Source organism: Corylus avellana, chromosome ca5 (genome assembly GCF_901000735.1).
Source record: "Corylus avellana chromosome ca5, CavTom2PMs-1.0".
Lineage (NCBI taxonomy): Eukaryota > Viridiplantae > Streptophyta > Magnoliopsida > Fagales > Betulaceae > Corylus > Corylus avellana.
This window is the reverse complement of record NC_081545.1, coordinates 35,209,721-35,234,304: the sequence shown is the minus strand read 5'-3', so window position 1 is coordinate 35,234,304 and position 24,584 is coordinate 35,209,721. Positions and strand designations below refer to the sequence as shown.

Sequence of the window (24,584 nt, the reverse complement as noted above, 5' to 3'; positions counted from 1 at the left end):
TTTTTTAAAAAAATATTAGATATCATTTGTTTCTATTCATTCAAATTTCAATCAAACATATCACGGTAGTAGGATAAGAGTTGGACGGTGATTTGGGAGGTGGCAAAGAGAAGCACGGTGAAGAGAAGATATTTTTGAAATGATATGAGAGTTTTTAGGCCGTTCGTTTTGTTTTTTTTTTTAAAAAAGATCAATCATTCGGTTGCGTTTGCGTTTGCGTACAAATGAATCACATATGATTAAGGCCACCGCAGCAGAGATAAGTCCCCTGACACATCACGGAAATCCAAAAAACCAAAAACAATGCAAAATATTTTATAAACTGAAAAGAAAAAGGAAAAATTTTGAAAAAGCCAAAACTACAGCGTAAAGTTGCATGTTTGTATGTCCATCACGCACCTAAACCCGTCTCTCTCTCTCTCGCTCTCTCTCTCTATCTGAAACCTCACCACGCCATTGAAGGGCTAGATTCAAGCAATCTTCAAATTACAAAACCCTAAATTCATCTGATTATTTACAGATAAAGAAACCGAAATTCCTAACCCTAATTTAGCAATGAATTTATTCACAATTTGAAACCCACACACACACACACATACCTGGTGGAGAGAGAGAGAGAGAGAGAGAGAGAGAGAGTTTTGCGTTTTGGAAATGCCAAGCGTAGCTGTGAAGCTGTACAGCGTTTTCTTCAAGTTCCTCTTGAAGCACCGGTTGCAGAACCGGATCCAGTCTCCGCCCGACGAGTCCGACCCGTTCGGAGTTACCTCCCGCCCGGATGAGACCGTAGCCGCTGCCAACCCTTCCTTCGCTGACGGCGTCGCCACCAAGGACATCCACATCGACCCCTTCACTTCCCTTTCCATACGGATCTTTCTCCCGGACTCCGCCCTTAATCCGCCTGAACCCGACTCCAGGCCTCCCAAACCCAAACCTCGCACCGCCAAACGACCCGGACCAGATCCCGATCCCGATCATCGTCCTTCCGGATCTCCCAATTCGCATTATTATCCTTCTCGCCGTAACAGCTATGGCCCTCCGACCATTCCTAGCAACCCTAAGGAAGAGCCTAGGTATTCCTACGGTTCGGCCAATGACATGGAGGGGCTGAATCTAATGTCGAGCTCCGGCGGCGGCGGAGGGTATAGAGGGTACTCTCCATCGCAGGAGAATCGCCGGAGACTTCCGGTGATGTTGCAGTTCCACGGCGGCGGGTGGGTGAGCGGGAGTAATGAGTCGGCGGCCAACGATTTCTTCTGCCGACGGATCGCGAAGCTCTGTGATGTGATCGTCGTGGCGGTGGGGTACCGGCTTGCACCGGAGAATCGGTTCCCGGCTGCGTTTGAGGATGGCCTGAAGGTGTTGAATTGGTTGGGGAAGCAGGCGAATTTGGCCGAGTGTAGTAAGTCCATGGGGAATGCGCGTGACGCTAGTGGTGTCATCGATTTTAAGAAGTCGCATATTGTGGACACGTTCGGGGCGTCGATGGTTGAGCCGTGGTTGGCAGCGCATGGAGATCCATCGAGGTTACAATTTCAGTCTCATCGTGCTTTTTAAGAATGCTTACATTTCAATATATGCATTGTTCGTAAGTTAATATGATTGGTGAATATAGTTTGCTGATGGCAATAGAATTGATTCAGTACGAGATGTGATTTTGAGTCGTGTTAGTTGTTATATACACGCTTTTAGCAATTCAGTTTGAGGAAATGGATCCTGTGAGGCTGTGAAGTTGGGAGTGTAATTTAATTCGATAAGAGATGAAATTTCGATTTGTATTAGTGATGTGCTTTTAGTAATTCAGTTGTGGATTTAGATTCTGGAAAGTTGGATTGTCATTCTGATCTGCGTTTCTGGTGCGCAACAATGCTTGCAGATCATTGGTTTGGCGTATAGTGGCTCTAGATTTGAAATCACAGGGTGATAAAATGTGCAACTTAAGAAAGGCCTGGTGTTGCTCGGGTAAAGTAAAAGTTTAGAATGGTGTTTATAATTTATATGAATCTGCTGATGATTTGAAATGATGATGAAGTTGTAAACATGCGTGTTAAATGAACCAAAGTATTAAATTTCATAACCCATGCTTAAAATAGGATATTTATTCATTTAAAAATAGTGATGCATGTTATCTCTGAGGTTTACTTTAGTGTTTATGACATTGTTCCCAAGATTCTGCCTGGTGGTGATATCTCATTTGGGTCTATATTATGAGCTGTTTATGTCGGTCTGGCACTGGCTTAGACTACCATGCACCAGTGAGGGTTAGCACAGTCTCAGAATAGTGCAGGCTTTTGCTTGTTTCCAATTACAAAAGTTTGGATTTTAACAATTTCTGGAGTGGTTATTTTTTGTTTCCATTTACATAAGTTTGTATTTTTTTTTTTGACGAGGAACCCCTCAAAGACAGAGCTACTTCGAGTACCCACCCTTGTTGGGTAAACCTCGGACCCGTACAAAGCGCCCTCTCCACACGGATCGGGTAAGACTCTAGCTTTGTCAACGGGCGTGGCCCTTAGAAATTGTTTGCACTCAAGGGGATTCGAACCTTAGACCTGATAGAGATGCCACCAAGACCAAGGCCCTTACCACTTGAGCCAATCCTCTGGGGTTGCATAAGTTTGGATTTTAACAAAATTATCAACTACAAAAAAAAGTTTGGATTTTAGCAAGTTCATTTTAATGTGCAAATCGCAAAGCGTGGAGTAATTGCAAAAGAAATGGTTAACCAACATTAGAATATGGAGAAAGAGAGTCCAAGTTTGAGGGCCCTTTTAGGAGGCACCTTTCCTGGTTTTGGACTAAGATTGTGTTAGACAAACACATTTGTGGTGCTTTCTATTTTTGCTCTGGGCTGGTGATGGCCTGGGCCTGTGAAGGAAAGCAGGCACTTAGGATTAGTAGGAAAGCACTAAACACATTTTTCGTTATATTCATCATATATCATGGTTTTGTTAAAGGAAATTATACGGACAATTTCATTAGGTCATGCTGTGCTTTTTGACTTATTTTTCTTCTGTGAAGAGAAAAAAAAAGAAAAAAAAAAAGAAAAAAAAAAAAGAAAAGAAAAAAAAAAGCAGCTGCTTATCTAGATGAAACAAATTATGTACTGAAGGTAATTGGTTGGGAAGAAAATATACTTCCCACCATAGCTTGCAAACCCACTATGAAAAACTTGTAGTCGACAGAGATTTATTGTGTTTTGTTTGCCTTTTTAATTTTTGTTTTAAATATTTGCTTGGCCAATAATATACTTGAGATATCATTTTAGTTATAGAACTGAGTATTTAACCCACAGTCTGATGAAAGGGTTTACTGAACTTGATTAGTATATGATGCACATCATCCCTTTATACTAAAAGTGTTAACAACATTATTAGTATCAAAATCCATTATCTTCTTCTGTTCAACATTCCTGTGAAAGTGGCTCAGGATTATGCGAGGTCATTGGGACTTTCTATAGACCACTTTAGGGAGATAGTTATTGTAAGTCTTTTCTACTGGCTTTTGAAAAGAGAATTATCATTAAAAGCGAAAGGCTCTACCTGGGTTGTATTCTTTGAGAAATTTTTTGGCTTTCTTGTAGTGATAACTTGTTTTTTCAATCATAATTGGTGAACTTGAAGAATACAACCCAAAAACATGGATTCTATCCTGAGGCCTTAATTTTCATGTTCTATTGCATTGTCCAAGTAATTTGTTTTACACTGATTAGATACTGAATAGACAGGAGATAAACAAATGCAACTTAATCCAACGAAAATATCTAGCAACTGCTAACAGAAAAGCCCATGTCAAAGAATTGAATATTGATGAAGACTTACTCGTGTTGTAACTTCAAATGATTGAGGTGGTAGATTTTCAGGCTTGTCTTTTTGAAAGGTATAATGCACAGTTTGCTGCCTTATGCTCAATCTTTCTTCGTTGTGGTTTATGTTGGTTGTTTACTGCTATTTTGGTTCCATTGCTGGGCTTTGCATGCGCACCAAGCCTGCCAATGTTTAAACAGAAAAAATAAAAGGAAAAAAGTTGTTTATATGCTAGAGTTGGCACAATGTTACCATATCCAGGGGCGGAACTACATGTAACCCTGCCGCCCATAATTTTAAAATTTCCTCTTAATTATATGTTTTATAGGAGATAGACCCCCAAAGTTAATATTTTATGCCCCCCCACCCCAAAAAAAATATCTGTTTTTAGTTCCCCCCACCTAAAATTTTAGTTCTACCCCGGGCTCAGGCTGTATTTTTCCACGAGTAGAACTGGAAATTTGGATACAATTCTTGCTCAAAATGCTATGCGTGCTTTTGGACCCCTTTGACTATGTGGTTCCTTTGCCTATGGTGTATATTTAATTATAAATGGTATGTCAGTTAGGTAGTTATTCTCCTGGAAAAAGGAGGCTTTATATAATATTCTGCAGTCCTGATATGTTGCCAGATAAGGTAACATTCACAAAATTAGCTTCTAATGGTGATTTTACTTTTTTCAATTTTAAAAACTTTACTGTTCTCTTTCTATCTTGGCGTTCTCTGCATACTTTGGCCATGCTTTTTATGCTTTTAATGATATCTCGATTACTTATAACAAAAACGAAAGAAAAACTTCACTGCTATAAGTGCTTCCCTTTTAGCCGTTTATAAACCCACCCTCAACTTGCAATGCTATTCATCAAATCTCTTAACCCTTTTCATTTTATTGAAACAGATGCGTTCTCCTTGGTGTTAGCTGTGGTGCAAACATTGCAGATTACGTGGCTCGGAAAGCTGTAGAGGCAGGCAGGCGTCTGGATCCTGTCAAAGTGGTGGCACAGGTCCTGATATACCCATTCTTCATTGGAAGTGTCCCCACACATTCTGAGATAAAGTTGGCGAATTCCTACTTCTATGACAAGGCTATGTGCATACTTGCGTGGAAACTGTTCTTACCCGAGGAAGAGTTTAGTCTGGATCACCCAGCTGCCAACCCCCTAATCACAGGACGAGGGCCTCCTTTAAAACTCATGCCTCCAACATTAACTGTGGTGGCAGAACATGATTGGATGAGAGATCGGGCAATTGCTTACTCAGAGGAGCTACGGAAGGTAAATGTCGATGCTCCTGTTCTTGAGTACAAGGACGCGGTTCATGAATTTGCTACCCTTGACATGCTTCTCAAGACCCCACAAGCTCAGGCCTGCGCTGAGGATATTGCCATTTGGGTGAAGAAATACATTTCTCTTAGAGGTCATGAATTCTCTTATTAAGTAGGATACAGGAAAATCTAGACGACATTGCAGCAGGATAATCATTTTCCTGTTCTTGCTCTGTTAGAAGATGAACAAGAGATCAATACTTGGCTGCCATCACCTTGGGATTATGATATATGCGTAGCTTGTATCTGGCTCCTTAATCTGTTGGGTTGTTATCGGTTTCATATTTACTCCTTATCCCATCTGTTCTTTTTGTAATATAGATAAATCGTCTGAGAGTAGGACTTAGTTGAGACTGTGAGATGGATTTACCTTTTGTTCAAGTAACTAACGCCGCATTCGGACGTTCTTGTCAAATTTTTCCAGTGTATTATGATGTTCTACCGCTCATCAATATAGTTCAATTCAAGGAAGTGCTCTCTCTCTCTCTCTCTTGTGTGTTTTGGGGACATCACTGGATTGAATCCATTATAGATGTACAATTTAACCTCCCCGCAAAACCCAGCTTGATTGAACCATCTACAATGTCCAATATAGCCTCTTCCCCCACTAGTGAGCATTTATTGGCCCTTGGGTAACTGAGAATGAAAAAGACTTATAATCACAGCAAGCAAACAGGTGACTACACCTAGGGCAAGAAGAATTTTTAGTGAAATTCCGAGTACTCTTGGTGCACCTTGTTTTGCTGTATGTCTTTCTCCCATCAAGACAAGTTTATTTTTTCCCCTTGTATGCTTTCAGCCTGGAAGGGAGATAAATAATTCCCATTTCAATTATAAATATCCAATTACATGGTAGATTGCTTCCTGGGGGCTTTAGTTAAAACTATAAGCAGTGCCTCTTTCTGGTTCCTCCACTGCTTGGGAACCATAAAGAGGCTGAAGAGGAGCTTCTGATTGAAGGTACAAATGATTGGCTTACAAGAGATTATTGGGTCTCTACTTCTTGGTCATGTACAAAGCACTCCAGCCAGTTTGGCTAGTAGTATTCCCCAATACTGGAAGCACTTGAGGGAGCAAGTTCAGATGGTGACTTTGGGGCCGTGGCTTTGGGGCTACCAGGCAACCAGTAGGTCGGTTAATCAACTGCCCAATCATATTTCGCCCGCACTAAGAGGGCCGGGGGTCATGGCCCCCTCTAGTTTTGAAATTTTTTCCTATTTGCTTTTGGGATTTCGTGTGTTTACTATTATCATAATATCATTCCAAAAGTCATAGCTCTAAGGGTCCCTTTAATTTAATGAAAAAAAAGAAAAGAAGAAGAAAGATATACTATGAGATACACTGTACTTGTTCTTGAAGGCATCCTTTTGTAGCATTTCGTGATTGAGAACCAGGAAGATGGCTTGCAATCATACTGGGATCCTACTTTCCTTAAAAGGCAGGCTTGAGAAGTGAGAACTGCAGTACTGCAATTTTCATCAACCATATTCTATCTAGGGATAGCATGGATGTATGATTGTTCAGATCTTTGGGATCAATAATATATTTCTTGGTTGGTAATGATTACAAATTCTATTGTTCTACGGGGAGTGTGTGCAATAGGGAATTTATTTCAATGTAAATTATATTTCATAATTTTGGATAAGGATTCTCTTTATTTGAAGTGAAATGAAGATGACCATTTCGTAGTATATATTATATTTTATAAATTTAATGATGTATATATTGACACGTAGTGCAGTAAAACAAAATATTAACTATAAAATAATTCTATCTTAATTTGACTTGAAACACAAATGATCCTATTCCAAAAACTCCAACTAGATAATATATGAACTTGACTCAAGCATTTACAAGATGTTTGACACAATCAAAGCAGTACTATCCTACAAATATTAGTTAGTTGAATAAGCTATAGCTCCATATTGTTACAAAAAGTTAATTTCTTAAATCACAATGAAATTTTCAAAACAGAAAATGTTAAATCCATCAGTAAAAAAAAAAAAAAAAAAACTCCATACATACCACTAATCACATAATTATATTGACACTACTAACGTACGAATAAATCCTAAATACTTGAATTGTTCATCAGCCTAGCACCAAGTGTGTGTTAGAAGATTTGAACATCGACTAACAATATGAAAAAAAATATACTCATATATTAGTTGAGGCGACCCTAGATACATATATAGTGTATTAAGAGTAATGTTATTTAGTAGACTTTTGTACAATTGCTAACTTAAAGACTGATTTTTACTGCCATGTCATCCAATTATTTAACAATTGTTCAAGAGTTTACTAAATAGAATTATTCTTAAAACAATTTATAATTGAATTTTAGTAGTATAATTTTTTTATTTTTTATTTTATAAAATATATAACTCTGATTCTAGAGATAAAAATGAAAATCTGATAAACACACAAAAAAAAAAAAAAAAAAAAAAATCGCCGTTTTCAAACACCTTTGGTCCTTTACATATACATATTCATTTCAACGCGATCCGACCCAACCCAGTACGACACATGTCCATCTTTTCTTATTTCGTCATTTCTTTTCCCATTTCCTCCTAAAGACCAAAATACACTGCGGTAGACCTCTCAGTACCCGATAAGTCTCCACAAGCTCAATCGTACAGCTATAATCGGCCAAAACTTCCCGGTGATTCTCCGATTAGGTAAAAAATTCCTTCACGTTCTACTTTCGTGATTCAGATCCATTCACTCTATCTAAATAATGCCCACTGTTTACTTGACAATCTAACTTTGTTCACAACAGATCTCTCTGTAGTTGAAGGAAATTCGATCTTACCAACTAATTTTACGCAAACTTTTTCCACTATTTAACTTCTGAATACGCGTTTGGAACCTTGGATGGCGATAGATTGAGCTTAACCTGATGTGTTTATGTATGTATGCATGCACACGCGTGTGTGTATGTATGTATGCATGATTCTTAGGCTGTGTTCGATTTTGCTAAGCAGCAACCTGCTCAATTGCTTGGGCTGTCAATTTGGTGCGATTCTTAGATTGATTGGACTTACTTTTGATTCGATATAAGTGTGCCTGTTGTTTGGATGGTTGTGGCTGTACAATGTAGTTTTGGTGATGTTTATAATGGATTTTTTTTTGTTTCGCTATCATTGTTTCCTAAGCTTGATGTTGTATTAGTTTATACAAGTTTGTGTTGGTGTTGATTTCTTCAAAGCTAACGAAGTAGAAAGAGAAAAGAGAATGAGACATGCTTTGTCGCGTCCTTTCTTTTGGTGGATTGAAATCGTTTTCATGGATGGTTATATAAGAATTTTTTTGAGTGTTGTGGATGGTTGGTTTGCATTGTGAAATTTTGATATTTTGGACAAAATTATTGTAACTGAAAGTTTGATTGCTGGTTTGTTTGTTTTTTGTTGTTAAGGGCAGTAATTCTTGGTCCGGGCAGAAAGATATGCAAAGTAAGGTGGACAAGGAGTAAAAGGTTGATCCAACAATGCAAGGCTTCCGAGCCAAATTTAGAATAGTGACTCTTGTTGTTGTAGCCGTATGGATTGGTCTTGTTGCTTTGTATGGCTTGTTAAAACCTATTTCAAATGGTTGTATCATGACATATATGTATCCAACATACATCCCCATCTCCTCACCGGAAGGTGTATCATCGGCAAAGTATGGATTGTATTTGTACCATGAAGGATGGAGAAAGATAGATTTTAAGGAGCACCTTAAGAAGCTTAGTGGTGTTCCAGTTCTTTTCATTCCAGGAAATGGTGGTAGCTACAAACAGGCAAGGTCCTCCTCATGATCTCTTTGAATTTTTTATTAGAATGTTCTCAAAATGCTTAGTTATTTAGCCTTTCAAAAGCTAGTCTCGGTGGTGCTCAATGTTTTTTTAGTAATCTTATTGAAGAAGAATTGAATTTCTAAATACTACTGAAAGTAATTCAAATTGGAATTAATAATAGATATTTGCATTCATAGCACAAGATATGATGCAAGATCTGCTGCAACAATATAGCATAGGAAGTGGTAATCTTTTCTTAGCATAATGCACAATTTAATTTAATTTCCCCCCTAAGTTTAGCAGGTTCTTTCCTTCTCCCAGACTCACTCTCATAATTATAACATTTGATGGATATTGTATAGTTCTTCCAAATGTGTCCAGCGTTAGACTTGGGACATCTTTGATAGTTCTTACTTCCAAATTTATTTTTCTTGACTACCCTTCAAATTTTGCATTGGCCAAGTGGCATTATTAGTGCATGGTGATTGTTTAACTTCACTCCTTGTATACACTTGAATGAGGTTTTCAGTGTGGGACTTGTTGATAAGTTGGATCATAATATAAATCTGACCCATCTTGCTGAATTGGTGAGGGATTGTGGTATGGTATTATGTTAACTGCTTGAATTTTTATAATCTAGTTAAAACAGCTGAAATTTGAAGTAAGTAGATCTGATCCCAATTCAATTTTTCTTTGCTTATAAATGTTTTCTTTCTTAATAATATACCAAAATTGTCTATACAACATTAATAATTGATATATGATATGACACATATTTGCTTGTCTCTAGAAGGAATGTAGAGATTTTACATAAGGTAGACTGGATCCTGTTGAAATCCAGGCTTATTACTAGTCTAGTATTTATGGAATTCTAGTATGCATTATATAATAGAAAAATATATGATTTATTTTGAGTACCTTTATTGTCAAGATTTATATCTTTACAAATTCTTTTGGTTGTTTTATCCTTATTACAATTTACAGGTACGATCAGTGGCAGCAGAATCTGATAGGGCATTTCAAGGAGGCCCTCTTGAGCGTACATTTTATCAAGAAGCCTTCCTAACTCCTGAAGAGGGAGGATTAGATTTTGATGAAGCTGGCTTTCAATTACCCAACCACTATACTTGCAAGCTAGACTGGTTTGCTGTGGATCTTGAAGGTGAACATTCTGCAATGGATGGTGGAATACTTGAAGAACACACGGAATATGTTGTTAATGCCATTCACAGGGTATGAAATTTGATATCTTTTTTGGTACTATTTACTCAAATAGCATATGAAATTTGGATGATAAGATGTACTGAGATTTGAACCTATTTGCTGTTTAGCAGAGATTTTAGATCAAATTTTTGTTTAACATATTTTCAGTAATGCACAGCAGGAAAGTCTAAATGAAAATTAAGACAAATGGCATTGAACTTTGTAATTGGACTAACAATATGTATTTGATAATATTGGAGAACATGGAACCTTATCACAGTACTTCTCAATATTAAGCTTAATGGCATAAAACTTTATCAGCGAACTTAGAAGCATGTACTTCTTAGTGGCCACTATAACCTTTTTCCACAGCTTCATAGTACACTCTCCTTGTCTTCCTCTTATCTTCTCACCAACATCATGATCGATCACATTACACCTTAGTGGCACTTAATGATTCTGTCAATTCTTGTCCTCAACTGGGGCTACTTGTTAGTTTCCTCACTCATCCGCCTAATGGCTTCAAGATAGATTTAGTTTGTTGGAGGCTTGGTTTTTTGTTCATGTCTCTCAATTTGTGAAATAGCTATGTGTGGCTGTGCTTGCAGATTTTGGATCAGTATAAAGCATCTTTTGATGTTCGAGCAAAAGAAGGTGCTGCAACCTCTGGGAGTTTGCCAAAAAGTGTTATATTAGTTGGCCACTCTATGGGTGGTTTTGTTGCTAGAGCTGCTATTGTCCATCCTCGCTTGAGGAAGTCATCAGTTGAAACTGTTCTTACACTTTCAAGCCCACACCAGTGAGTCTTGTGGCTTCTATGAGTTTTTTTCCTTGTCCTTTTAATGAAGACAAAATGGCTTTGGTTTTACAAATTGTTTGTATGATCCAAGTTTAACAGGGTCTCCTATTTTATTCAGATTACCACCTGTGGCACTGCAACCTTCCTTGGGTCATTACTTTGCTCATGTAAATCAGCAATGGAGAAAGGGATATGAGGCCCAAACCACTCGCACAGGACGTTATGTATCTGGTCCTGAACTCTCTAATGTTGTCGTTGTCTCCATTTCTGGTGGTTATCATGATTATCAGGTAGATATCTCTGCATCTTTAGCTCGGATATAGTGGATAATCCACAAAAATGTTTGCCTAGTTAAATTGAGAAGGATGTTTTATATGTTTGTATGGCCCAGAACTCAACTGTGTGTAATTTAGATCTCATGAGGATCTGGCTTAGTGTTTCATCTATGTGTCAGTCCTTTTTACATCCATCTGCTCTTATAATTCTGTAGTCTCTACTGGTTGACATAATTTTGAGAAAATTCATAGGTCAAATTCACTATGAAACTTATAAAAGAGTGGTCAATAGAAACAGTGATTGACATGCAAATCCCAAGGAGCAGCTCAATTGGCTGGAGACCACATCTCATGAAGCGGAGGTTACTAGTTCGAATCTCCCATACCCCCTCCTCCCCTTGGGGCCAATTACTTATAAAAAAAGTGATTTTGACATGCAGGATCCGGCAAATTAATTAGGCATGAAGCTCTTTTTTAAATACACTAGAGTCGCTGCTTGCTAGTTTTTCTTTTTTGTTATGCTTGTTGTGGATCCTTCATGTAACATGGTCAATGCAAGTTGACTCTTTTTTATTGGTTGATGAACCAAGTTAACTCTGCTTTATTTTTGCTGTACCTTCATTTTTTATATAAATGCTTTATTTATTCCTTAACTTGGTTGGATGAACTGTTTTGCATTTTGTTTTCAGGTACGGACAAAATTAGAATCCCTTGATGGTATTGTGCCTCCCACCAATGGCTTTATGATCAGTAGTACTGGCATGAAAAATGTGTGGTTGTCAATGGAACATCAGGCTATCCTATGGTGTAATCAGCTAGTAGTCCAAGTGAGTGCAACTCAATTCTTGAACTCAAATTTAACATATCTTTAAATGGTTCTGATGTCTATGTTCTTATCTAGGTGTCGCACACTCTTCTGAGTTTGATAGACTCCAGAACAGGCCAACCGTTTCCTGACACTCAAAAGAGACTTGCAATATTCACAAGAATGCTCCGTAGTGGCATACCGCAGAGGTTTGATTGGATGATGCAATCACACATAGCATCTCAAAAGCCGAAACATGTTCCTGGTATTATACTCTCTTTTTTCTGCTCTCAGAAAACTGCACTTGTGCACATTTCAATTGGCTTAAAGTTCTGGGACATTTTTACTTTAAATCTGAAGCAAACTTGCTGATAGAATTGATCTTCTCTAAGGGATTTGGTATAAAAGTTTGAGCTTTTAAACCATGATAATTTCTTCATATTATGTAATTCTTAGGGGGTGACATTTAAAGCAGTAACTTATATCCTCAGTGAACTAGAATGGTCAATTTCTTTTAGCTTTGTTGTTCTTTCTTAATGGAAAGCAGTTAGTAAATGGTTGAACTAAAGTTACCATTTGTTCTTTCTAACCATCATGAATCATACTATGCTGCTGTTAAGGAACATCTGAAATCCTTTACAATAAAGTTATTAGTTTACAATTTTTTTGCTTCATGGGGACAAAAACAAGGAAACAAAAAATGACGTATATATCCAGTCTGGCGCTTAGTTGGTGGATAGTAGCTGTAAAACACTTTAATTTGAAAAATTGTTTTGTATATTACTTTGAGTAATTATCTTATGTTATCAAATAGCTAAATGAGATTCTGTAATATCAGTTGTCGTGAGCAACAGGCTTAGTGCCCAGTTGCACCTTCCATATATCCTTATTCTGGTGGTGTTTTCCTTCCCTAATAAACAAATTTTGATTTCATAATGAGCTCATGAAGAAGCAATCGTTTATTGATGCTTGGTTAATAGTATGAGTAGTAGTATTGTCAGCAATTATTGCATGACGAACTTGGTTGCCATCTTATCTTTACTGTTTTAAGGACAACGAGACTTTAACAGTATCCAGTGCCTATGACTGAATTTTATTTTTTTGAAAAAAAATAAATAAATAAAAAGAGAGAAAAATGGGTATGCGTTTTTGAATAATTGAACATCTGGCATACTAGTACCCATATGATAATATTTTTGGCTGAAAAGCATATGCCTGTAGTTCTCAGTGTTGAAAAAAACTACAGAGATTTGAAATTATGCTTTACGCGAAACATAAAGAGGCTTGAAGTTAAGCTGTTATTGCTGTCAAATGTGTACTGTTATGATCTTCTCATATTTAACCATGCAAGAATGTGCTTTCTGAGATTATACCATGAAAACTTAAGTTTCATGCCATGGGGGACTCATTGGTCCCTTGCATAAGATACGAGAGTCAAAGTTATGCATTATTGTCATAAAATTTCAATTTTTATTATACACTGTCATCTCTTTTACTACCTTTATGAAATACAAAATCATTTCAAAATCTTCTGGGCTGGTATATCATGGCTGTGGGATCTCTACTGCATGTTTCAGCTGCTTGTCCCAGCAACGTTCATTGGAGTGATGATGGCCTTGATAGGGATCTATACATTGAGACAACCACTGTCACTGTTTTAGCAATGGATGGTCGGAGGAGATGGTTGGACATACAGAAACTGGTTAGCTTCTCCAGAGCATTTATATGCAATTGTGAAAGAAATTTACTTCATTGTGTTTATTCTATTCCCTACAGTTGATTGCTGAGATACTTGGTTCTTTAGAGTTCATTTTGAATTTTCCCTCTTTTCATGATTCATGCTTGAAGGCAAGTGTTTTTTTTTATTTTTTATTTTTTTATTTTTATTATTTTTTATTTTATGTTATAAATAAATAAAATAAATAAATAATAAAATAATAAAATAATAAAAAATTGGTGCCATGCTGTTTCGATCCTTGAGATTATTTTTGTAATTTTGAGCTTAGAAGGTCAAAATTTTGTCTCTGGTAAAACTTTACTGTTTTGGGAGTTGAATTAACTAGTAGTTCTCAAAAGGTCTCTGAAGTTCTGAGATTTAAAAATTGAGCTCAATTATCTTCTATAGCGGTGGCATTTAAAGATCAATTTTGTCCTCTTTTGTGTGTTCATTTTTGTGATATCATTCATTACTTATGTTTGTATTTTTTGCATTTCCTAGCCAAAATTGCTCATAGTTCAATCTGTGTGGTGTAGGGGTCTAATGGTAAAAGCCATTTCATATTTGTGACAAACCTTGCTCCATGTTCTGGGGTTCGGCTTCATCTGTGGCCAGAAAAGGGAATGTCAACTTCAAACTTGCCTTTGAGTAGCAGGATTCTCGAGGTGACATCGAAGATGGTGCCTCTTCCATCAGGACCAGCCCCGACACAGGTACTAACTGTTGTTTTCAAGACGTTCTTTTAGAACTCACCTTTATGAACGTGTTGGTTTCCATACCATATGCTTCTTCCTAACTTGAAATGGATCTTGTGTCTTGTCTGGGTTAAATCTGTTTTACTTTGTGAAGTGGGGAGGTTTAACACTTCACTGCTATCAGTGACTGGTAGGACTAACAGAATTGTCAGCTGATGTGATTGGCATACTTATATTTCTGAACCCCCTGTATGTTTATTAGATTGAACCTGGCAGTCAGACTGAACAACCTCCTCCATCTGCTGTATTCTGGTTGGGACCAGAGGATATGCGTGGATTCAGATTTCTGACAATCTCAGTTGCACCTCGTCCGGTATTGTTAACCTTCTTTTTTTTTTTTTATGACGATTTTTCACTTTCAATGTCATAATTATATCTGCATTGGAGGGGTTAGTAAAACTTTTTTTTTTTTGTCTGTTTGATACTTGCTTTCATCTCTTGGATGCACCTTCCTAAGCATACATCTGAAACCCATGCAATGCCTTTGCTTTTTTAACATTGTTAATAGCTTGTACCTTTTATATATTTTTACTAATGGACGTGCCTTCTAAGAGAGAGGAAAAAGTAATGCCTCCTTACAAAATGATGGACATGCATAAATTTTTTACATATTATTTGCTTTGCTTTTTCCATCTTCAATTTGTCTTCTTGGAACTCCTAAATTCAAGGACCATTTGGGGACATTGCCATGATAATCTCTGTAATTGACTGCTTTTGTGTTATGAGAAGTGGTTGTATATTCTTACAACAACATCGTATTCTCATATTTGCTGTAAGGGATTGTTTTTCTCCAATATTCTTTTTTGGATGAGTAAAATAATAGTTAGCTTCTTTTATTTCATCACTTTTTTTTTTTGACATGTCTGCACAAAGGGTGGGGCTTCGAACTAGTGACCTTCGCTTCATGAGGCCTGGTTCCCAGCCGATTGAGTTACCCCTTGGGGACTTCTCTAGTATTCTAAGGATGTCTATTCTTGCCTCATTTTCTTTTTCTTTTTTAATTGTTATTATTTATTTTATTTTAAAGTAATAAGTTGTGGAATTTTTTCATCCTCAATTGACTTAAACACATCTTATTTCTGTTGGTCATAATTAATTAACATCTTTGCCTGTAGATAATATGGTAACTTCCTTATAAATAATTTAATAAGTTGAGATGAATGAATATTTTTACCATATTAAAAAAAAAAATTAAACTTGCTTAAAAAAAAAAAAAACTGGTTAAATGTGTGGTGACATTCTGGTGCTCAGACTGTTTCAGGCAGACCTCCACCGGCAGCATCCATGGCAGTTGGGCAGTTCTTTAATCCCGAGGAAGGGAAGATAGAATTACCATCCGTGTTGATGCTTCAGTCTATCTATTCTCATAAGGTTATTATCTTCATGAAGTAGCTTAAGTGCTTATGGGAATCTGAAATCTTAGAAAATTTATCTATCCCTGTTTTATATTTAGTTCCATGACTTAGCTTACTGATCTTTCACTGTTTCTTAAATTCAATGTGAAGCAGGATATGCTTGTGAAGGAGGATCATCCTGTTGCTCTCAATCTATCTTTTGCCATTAGCTTAGGCCTTCTACCTGTTACTTTGTCATTGAAAACTGTGGGCTGTGGAATTAAAAATTCTGGGCTACAAGATGGAGAGGCCGGAAATGAAGAAAACAGTAGTAAGAGCTATATATCTTTTTCAACAGTCAGCTTAAAGTTCTATTTTCTCCTTGTAATAGTTTTGATTGTCTTTGGTGTGTTTGTGTGCTTATGAATTATATGGAGCATAAGTGACCACATTCCAAGATTTGCTAATGTTTATGGATTGATGAAAATTCTCGATCTGAAAAGGTTCACACATTTATTTTATTCCATTTAGAGTGATTATGTCTTAATAAGCATTGCCAAATATCTTATCAGTGTGTGCTGGGATGCATTTAATGCCAAATGTTAAATAATTCTGGGAGCTGACCACGACAAAATGACTGTTTGAATGTCATTTATAAGTGGAGCATAGTCTTGGCTAGACACTCTATATCCTTGTTTCTGAAAGTTGAACCATGCATCGAACAAGTACTGTTGTTATGAATTTGCTAGTAAATATATTTTCCATATTGAGGAACACCATGCTGCAAATGATCTGTTAAGGATGTACAGAGCTTTTACATTAATTTTCCATAACTCTTTTCTATGCAATATTTCATTGTTCCATTTGTATGAATGCACATAAACTCATGGTATTGTGTTTAAATTGGTGTGGATTTGAGTTAGGACAATAGAGAGTAAAATGATGAAAGGAGTGGTTAATATACAATAAGCTTTATGACTAAAAGGCAAAAAAACTTTACAACTAAAAGACACCATACACTTAAGTTGGTGGTTGGAGGAGGTGAATCTCAGTATCTGTTGAATTAGTCTCTGAATTGTTTCCCTTTGGGGAGGCCTCCTATATATGTTGTGGGTTTAAACTTCTTAACCTCATAATTCCACTTGCAGAGTGCTTGAAGTTTTAAATGGGGTAAAACTTGAGACTAAAGCTGGCATCTATGTTGATTTCACTTGTTGAGAGACTGTGGCCCTAGATCTCAGGCTGTTCATAATATTGTGTACCTCCTCTTTTTAATGAATATGACCATTAGTTTGGTGGATGTGGACCAACGTTTTTATGAACTTTCTATTTATTACAGGGCTTTGTAAATTGCGCTGTTTCCCACCTGTAGCACTTGTGTGGGATGATACATCTGGGCTTCACATATTTCCAAATTTGTACAGTGAGACAATTGTCGTTGATTCTTCATCAGCGCTTTGGAGTTCTAATTGGAATTCTGAAAAAACTGCTGTTCTCTTACTGGTATGAGGTCCACCTAGATAATTTTTATTTTTATTTCTTTTAATAAGTAATCACATATTCATTAAAAAGCGCAAAGATGCAACTCAAGAACACAAAAAGTATACAAGAAAGACACCTAGCTAGAAAGCAGAAAAAAGATCTAAAAAAACATGAAAGCTTGAAACAATAGCAAGAGTATGATAATTTGCATGAAATGGTTGCAGACTACAGTTTTTTTCCATAATTTCCTTCATTGTTAACAATCAAAGGTTTTGCATTGCTATGCTGCTCTGCAGGTGGACCCACATTGTTCGTATAAAACAAGCATTGCTGTCTCTGTCACTGCAGCTGCCAGTAGATTTTTACTTATGTATAGCCCACAGGTGATAAGTTTCAACAGTGTCGATGTATAATGCTATAATTTTCTGCATGATTTTTCCTTGGCTGGGATTTTTGTTTTTTGATGCTTATTTCATAAAACATTGTCTCTGATTGCTTCAGCCTCTTATCTTTGTGTTCACCTTTGTGCTTTATTAGATTATTTTCGGTTTTCTGGCTTGAATTAAGTTGTGGTTGAAAAGTTCTTACAAAAAGCAATTATGAGTAGAAAAAAACAATGGGATGAGTTTGCCTTACACATGTCCGTACAAAGACAATATAGGGCCTAGATGTGCATTCTTGTTTCCGCCTAAGTCTATTTATCCATCAAGATATGCAACTAAGATACATAAATACGCATTATATATTAACGTTACAAATTAAAAAGTCACTTGGCCCTGGTGCCTCATGAAGCATCTAATTTAAGGTTTAACCCTTCTTGGGCTGAGTGTAAACAATTCCTTGGGGGTCACGCCCGCAGCAAAAGCCCAAGCTTTACCCGACTTGTGTGAAGGGGGCGCTTTACACGGTGTCCCAGGGATCTAGTTGGGGCGAAGCCCCGAATATCCCAGTTATAAAAAAGAAAATTAAGGTTGCGAATTAAAAAGTACACTTGCTTTTGTTTATCGATTTCTTATATCATGGATTAACAGGAGAAGCAACTAATGATTAGTTATGTCTTATACTAAAAATTACTATACTTTATTGTTTCCTTGATAGATGTTATGTGCATGTTGATACGTGATTTTTTTTTTTTACTGATGTCATTTGATTTGCCTTCTCTTTTTGAATTAGAGGTTGTTGTTTATTATGCTTCATGTTTAGTTGATAGATATCATGTTATGGAACTGTATTCATGCAGATAATTGGGTTCTCCATTGCTGTAATCTTTTTTGCTCTGATGCGGCAAGCACATGCTTGGGATCTTGATCGGCCAGTACCTTCAATGCTAACAGCCGTGGAATCCAATATGAGAATGCCATTGCCATTTTTTCTCCTCACCATTGTCCCGATTTTCGTCTCCTTGTTCCTGTCCTTTTTGATGTCCCAACCTTTTCCACCATTTGCTAGCTTCATCACTGTCTCAGTGATTTGCTATTTATTTGCAAATGGGTCCATTATCATTCTGATTCTAGTAACCCAATTGGTCTTCTATGTGACTGCCTTTATACATATTTTCATTAAGACAAGGTTAGTAGGCTCTATTGACCAATCATATTACATAATGCAACAGGATATGAGATGGTGTGTTTTTCACTTTAATAAGCAGATATATTCTGTGTAATATTTATAGAAATCAACCCCCACCCCCAAACCAAAACGAGAGGGGAAAAAAGAAGAAGAGGAAAGTGCTCTGAGTATCTAAGAATCTCTCTTTAACTATTTTTGGAAACTTCTCAAGTGTTCAATGATTGCAACATAGTTTACTCATTATCTAACTGGTGATTGAAATCATAGTTTTGTTAGAGAGAACCCATTTATTATTGAATAAAATGCTGAATACCATTTTTTATATATATATATATATAAAATACTAAATGATACTCAGTTTCAGTATACTTCCTTAACTGTTGCCACTTCTATTCGTGGGAATCTAACATGAAATACAAAGCCTTTTTGAACAGCTTGATATTGTCTCTTATTTATCTGTCTACTAGTCATTCATCTGGATGCCAAGTATACCAATAATATTCTAAATGGTAGGAACTAATGTTTTTCAGGTGGCAGGTGTGGGAAGGAAAAGTCTGCTTCAGATTTATTCACTGGTTTATAAAGCTGTCCTGCAGTTTTTCCTCGTTAAAGGTGAACTCAATAAATTTGATATGTAGCAGAGGAGTAGAATTTCTTTTGTACTATTATGTTATCTTCATTTCTACTGCCCTGCCAAAATAAGTGGGAAAAGTAAAAGAAAAGCATTTCCGGCGGCAGAAAGGTTTTTATCCAGCTTTGGTTTTCTTTACATATTTTGGGCAAATATTGACATGTTGACTTGTTCATTTTGATATAACCCAATCATGAAACAGGTGGTAAGGGTTCTAAGAGTCAATTCCTTACTTGTTACAGCACTAGTTGCAATTACATTGGTATGCTTGGTTCATCCGGCATTAGGATTATTTGTACTGCTCCTGTCTCATGCTCTGAGCTGTCACAGTATGCTGTGCAGGTATGCCTCTGGTTTAAACTCCGTTCTTAGTTGTTTTTATAGTTTTATGCATGTTGAAATAAGTCTGCAGACTGTTCATTTGGGATTTGCTGAACAGTATGATATGTGCTGCTTCTTTTTTCCTTTTTTATTTTATTTTATTTTTTTAAGTAATGAATTTTGCTAAAGACATGGTGAAATTTGTCTCTTTGATGGACAATGAATAGTATTTGTGCTCACATATCAGTAAAATCCCAATGACATGGCAAGTTAGAAAGCACACTTTCTATAAACTATCTCAAGAATGATCACATAGTAAAAAGAAAAAAGCTAACTTGAATGTCAATAAACTTGTGAGAGTTACTCTGGCGATCTGCATTGCCTCTTCTTATGTTTTGAAGCTGTTTTGAGGTTGAAAATTAATTTGGTTAAATTAGAGTTAGATCTTGTTGGTGTTGTGGAAGATGCTAGAAGCTTGGCTAGTATCCTTGGTTGCAGGGTATCCTTTTTGCCTATGAAGTACCTAGGTTTTCCATTGGGAGCTTCATTTAATGCAAAATTGATTTGGATTGGTATTATTGAAGAGATGGAACGGCATTTGGCAGGTTCAAAGCGGCTTTATTTGTCAAAGGGTGGTAGGATCACTTTGATTAAAGAGAACTACACTTACCGCCTTCAATCTATCATCCAATTTGCAATGTCTTCCACCCCCAAATCAACAACAATATCCTCCATAATATAACAATTTCGTAAAAAAAATAAAAAAAAAAAAAAAAAAAGAATAAAAGAATAAAAATTTTAGGAAAAAAAAACCATGCTGAATTTTTAATGTCTTTTTTTTGGTGTGGTTTTTTTATCGGTATTTTTGTCTTTTTGAGGGGTAAAAGGGAGACATTGCAACCCCAATGGTGGATCGAGGGTGCATTAACCAAATTGAAAGAATGGGAGGAATATTACAAATTGTGTGGTAAATTGAGGAGGGTTGTAGTTTCACCTTGATTAAAAGTACTTTTTTCAACTAGCCTACTTATTCGTATAGAGAAACTTCTTAGGGACTTTTTGTGGGGCAGAGTTGGCGATGAGTTTAAATACCATTTAGTTAATGAAAAGAACCTGAAAAAGAAAAATTCTAAATTCAAAAGCTTCCAAAAGGTGAGAAACTGCATGCTTTCTATTTCTTCGTACTTGGAGAAAGCATAGAACATGCATGTTGAGTTTTGCATGTTGAGTCTTGTGAATAAAGCATTAATATACCGCATTAATATAGAAATGTTCTTTGGTTTTTTTCATGAATAATAATTTTATGGAAAGAAAAGAACAAAGCCCTTATACACTGAAAAGTATACAAGAGTTACACTCACCCTAAAGGCGTCTACAATCTAAAAAATTAACCAGATCTACCGGTCCTTGGTTTTTTCTGGTAGAATTATAATTTTTGAGTGGGTTTTTATGGTCATTTTGGTATTTAGTGCGGTGGCAGTAATTTTTCACAACAATGAGGAATCACTAGGGATGGGCATTGACCCTATTGGGTCAGTTTTTCACTCTGTTTACTGACCCAACAGGGGTCAAAAGCAGCTTTCTGATACCAACTCTCACTGATGCCCAGGGTTGGTGGTTGGTGGGTGGTGAAGGATGTGCAACATCTCGCATCTTGTGGCTGAATTGCCAATAGATCTGGCGGTGAGGGTGCAAAATCTCGCATCTCTTAGGCAGATTGCCACCAAATATGGTAATTGAGCAGAGAGAGAGAGAGAGAGAGAGGTGGCTTGCTGTAAGTGCTGGTCCTATAACATTGGGCTTGGGTTGGGGTTGGTTTTATTACCGAATTCTGATCTGACCTTTATCGGTAACTAAAAACTATTACCCATTAACTAATTGTTCCATGCACTCAATTACTGTTCATTTGCTAATTACCTGATTTGTAATTACAAGTGGATTGCAGCTAAGGCTGCATTTTATCATTTGAAATGAATACATTGTAATTGTTTCTTGGATATATTGCTTCTTGCATATAGTTTGCTCCACTCTTTAAAAGATGGGAAAAAGTCTACATACTCCTTTCAAACTGTCACCCAATTAACAATGTCTCTCCCAAACCATCAAAAAATTAACGATGTTCTCCCAAGGTTAGCAAAAAGACAAAAATGACCCAAATTTTTTTTCAATAAGACAAAAAATACTCCAATAATTTTTTTAAGGAAATTTTTTAAAATTTTCACACCTTGCTTATTTTTTTATTTTTTAAATATTGTTTAAATTTTGATTTTATTTTATTAAGGGTATTTTCATCATTGGGGAACATTTTCGATTTTTTAGTAGTTTGGAGAGAACATTATCTTAATTGAGAGTTTGGGAGAAACATTGTCAATTGGGTGATAGTTTGAGGGGGATATGTGGACTTTTCTCTAAAAGATAATATTGAAATCTCCATGTAGATCATTGCCTTTGACTATGGTGATCCTAAATGTTCCCTTATGTTTTTGTAACAGTTTTTTGACGGCTTCCTTTCGCAGCCATGCACAAAGAAAAGAATTATTTGGCTATAAGAATAAAGGCAATGATGGGTCTGAGCAATTTACATCCAAATTTGATGGAAGGTCTGACCGGAGATTGCCTTTGGAAGAGAAGAGTTCCAATAGCCTTGACTCTTCAAAAAGTTTCAGCGACACACAATTAGAGATGTTCCATCATCGACATGGCATGTTGATTTTGCATTTTGTCGCAGCACTTATGTTTGTTCCCTCACTCGTGGCTTGGTTGCAGGTATAAAAGATATTCATTTCCTTGTCTAGACTGTGCTTACCTCTGTAATATGTTCGGATACTTGCCATTACCATCACTGCTATAAATGCATTCTAGTTTCCTACATTCTTTGAAGATGTATGTAAAGCTCAGTTCTAAAACCAACTATAAATAACCTTACATGCGTTCATATATGCGTATATGCATATGGCCCCACCCAAGTACACGAGCAGTCACCAAAAATCTTATCTATGTTTCCTTTGCAATTTTGTCTGAAAACCTTCTCTACGAGGTTGAGTTTGCCATCATCCTGCATGCGTTGAATTTGCTTTTATATGTCTGGTCGTCTCGTCTCTTCCTAATCTTAATTAATAAGACGACTTGATATTTGATATTCATAGACGTGGTATATCACCTGAATTTTTTCTTCATAGTGCCTTGGCCAATAAGGTTATAGAATGGATACTTTGCGCTTGGATATACATTGCATGTGAAATGTTCTAGCTTTGGAAGTAAAACCTTCTACTTAGTTACTAAGGCATGATGTTGCTCTGAGCTACTTGAGAAAACTCATTCCGTTTTCTTTTTTTTTTTTAATTAATTAATTAATTTTTTTATACTTTACCTCGCTAGCATTAACAAAGCATTCATCGTGGTTGCAGAGAATAGGGATTGGTGAGAGCTTTCCATGGATCCTGGATTCAGCTCTTTGCACTGGTGTCATCCTTCATGGTATTTGCAATTCAAAGCCCGAGTTCAATTCCTTCTCTCTCTCTTTCCCAGGCGTCCCAAGCAGGAAAATGAGACTCGACTTTGTGTACCTGGTTGCTGGATACTATTCCTATCTCTCTGGCTTGGCGTTGGCTCCAGACAGAGTGTTTTATCCTATGGCCACTATTGGCATCCTTTCCTTTGCTTTGAGGATTGTACAGAGAAGGAACAGGGAGAAGGGGGAGCCCAATCTTGGGAGCCGAAGGCATTCGCACCGACATTGAAAATGCTTTTCAAAAGCCAGATTTTTTTTGGTTAGTGGGCAGCCAGAGCCATATTTCCCCTACACAATCATCTATAATCTACCGATAGCAGCGACTTGTCCATTAGAGTGAGGTGCTGTCGAGACCACTCCAGGAACCACAGTTTTGCTATCGGAATCATCACATGCAAGTGACGTTGTTTACAGGAAAAGGACACACTTCTAAAGGAGCAAAAATGAATCGAATTGTATCTCTGGCTTTTATAGGCTGGGCCCTTGTGTTTTTCATGTGTTTGGGCGGGGCCCTTTTTGTGTCTTACAGTGGGAGCAAGGTATTGGCTTGTAAAGCGTGCTCTTAGCAGAGAGGAATGATAATAGTTTGGGACTGAATGTTCAAAACAAGCCACATGAGAAATCAAATCCATAAATTTTGAAGCGACTTCTAAAACTTAAATTTACAACAATTTATTATGAAGCAACCATGTAAATTCATGCTACAGCATCAATCCATAGACATAAGACAGCGTGCATAGAGGCACAAACACAAATCCCCGTTTCCCCTCTACCATATTGAATTAAAAAGAGTCATAAACACAAATCGCATCAATCCTAGCATTAATTGCTTTCCAAATAACTAGCACAGCAAAGAGAGGCAGAAAGGTAGAAAGAAGGCCAAGGACGCAAATAATGCTATGCTGTCATGAGAAAATGAGGGGAGAATTCTGCAGCAGCAGAGCCGCCATCTCCGGTGCCTGCATGAGGTGATGGAGTCGGGCATGTAAGACTGCATTAATGGCCAAACGGAGTCAGACACACCCACCGCTACAAGCATCGCAAATATGATGCAGGTTGAGGCAAAGGGACTAACCCAAAGCATTCTGGTTAATAGAAATAATAATAATAATAATAATGAAAGGAAGTTGAGTGCATAGACCTTTGTTTTTTTTTTGGGGGGGGGTTGGTTTAATAGAGGAAGCTAATTGTAAATCGGTTCAGCACATAGAAATATTTTGCATTTATCCCATTTATTTTAATGACATATAAAAAGAATTTATCTTCGGAAATATTTTTCA

At 36.8% G+C, this 24,584-nt stretch overlaps 2 protein-coding genes across 6 annotated transcripts; both read left to right on the top strand.

The window, feature by feature from the left end:
• The first annotated feature begins 339 nt into the window (after positions 1-339).
• LOC132180842 (probable carboxylesterase 11) lies at positions 340-5,598 on the top strand. The gene is made up of 2 exons (XM_059593817.1): positions 340-1,523; positions 4,702-5,598. The coding sequence occupies exons 1-2, from the start codon at positions 652-654 to the stop codon at positions 5,237-5,239; spliced, it is 1,410 nt and encodes a 469-aa protein (XP_059449800.1). The 5' UTR covers positions 340-651; the 3' UTR covers positions 5,240-5,598.
• A 2,049-nt stretch (positions 5,599-7,647) lies between these two features.
• Positions 7,648-24,008, top strand: LOC132180491 (uncharacterized). Of its 5 annotated transcripts, none has more exons than XM_059593338.1 (19): positions 7,648-7,805; positions 8,548-8,905; positions 9,887-10,135; positions 10,714-10,904; positions 11,023-11,194; positions 11,869-12,006; positions 12,081-12,249; positions 13,562-13,686; positions 14,238-14,414; positions 14,659-14,769; positions 15,708-15,827; positions 15,965-16,121; positions 17,130-17,293; positions 17,569-17,655; positions 18,513-18,841; positions 19,372-19,453; positions 19,675-19,814; positions 22,310-22,559; positions 23,201-24,008. In XM_059593338.1, exons 2-19 carry the CDS (start codon positions 8,615-8,617, stop codon positions 23,531-23,533), a joined length of 3,285 nt encoding a protein of 1,094 aa, XP_059449321.1. In that variant the 5' UTR covers positions 7,648-7,805; positions 8,548-8,614; the 3' UTR covers positions 23,534-24,008. The 5 variants fall into 5 exon arrangements, with proteins under 5 accessions (XP_059449321.1, XP_059449322.1, XP_059449323.1 ...); XM_059593336.1 differs by having other exon boundaries at positions 7,649-7,805; positions 22,286-22,559; XM_059593337.1 differs by having other exon boundaries at positions 7,649-7,805; positions 8,543-8,905; positions 22,286-22,559.
• Positions 24,009-24,584: the final 576 nt, after the last annotated feature.

Excerpts from the sequence above, each read along its gene's own strand:
- LOC132180842 (XM_059593817.1), top strand. The coding sequence starts at position 652 with ATGCCAAGCGTAGCTGTGAAGCTGTACAGCGTTTTCTTCAAGTTCCTC. Across the intron at positions 1,524-4,701 it reads GCGCATGGAGATCCATCGAG|ATGCGTTCTCCTTGGTGTTA; the intron begins GTTACAATTTCA and ends TTATTGAAACAG.
- LOC132180491 (XM_059593336.1), top strand. The coding sequence starts at position 8,615 with ATGCAAGGCTTCCGAGCCAAATTTAGAATAGTGACTCTTGTTGTTGTA. Across the intron at positions 14,770-15,707 it reads TCTCAGTTGCACCTCGTCCG|ACTGTTTCAGGCAGACCTCC; the intron begins GTATTGTTAACC and ends TCTGGTGCTCAG. Across the intron at positions 16,122-17,129 it reads CGGAAATGAAGAAAACAGTA|GGCTTTGTAAATTGCGCTGT; the intron begins GTAAGAGCTATA and ends TATTTATTACAG.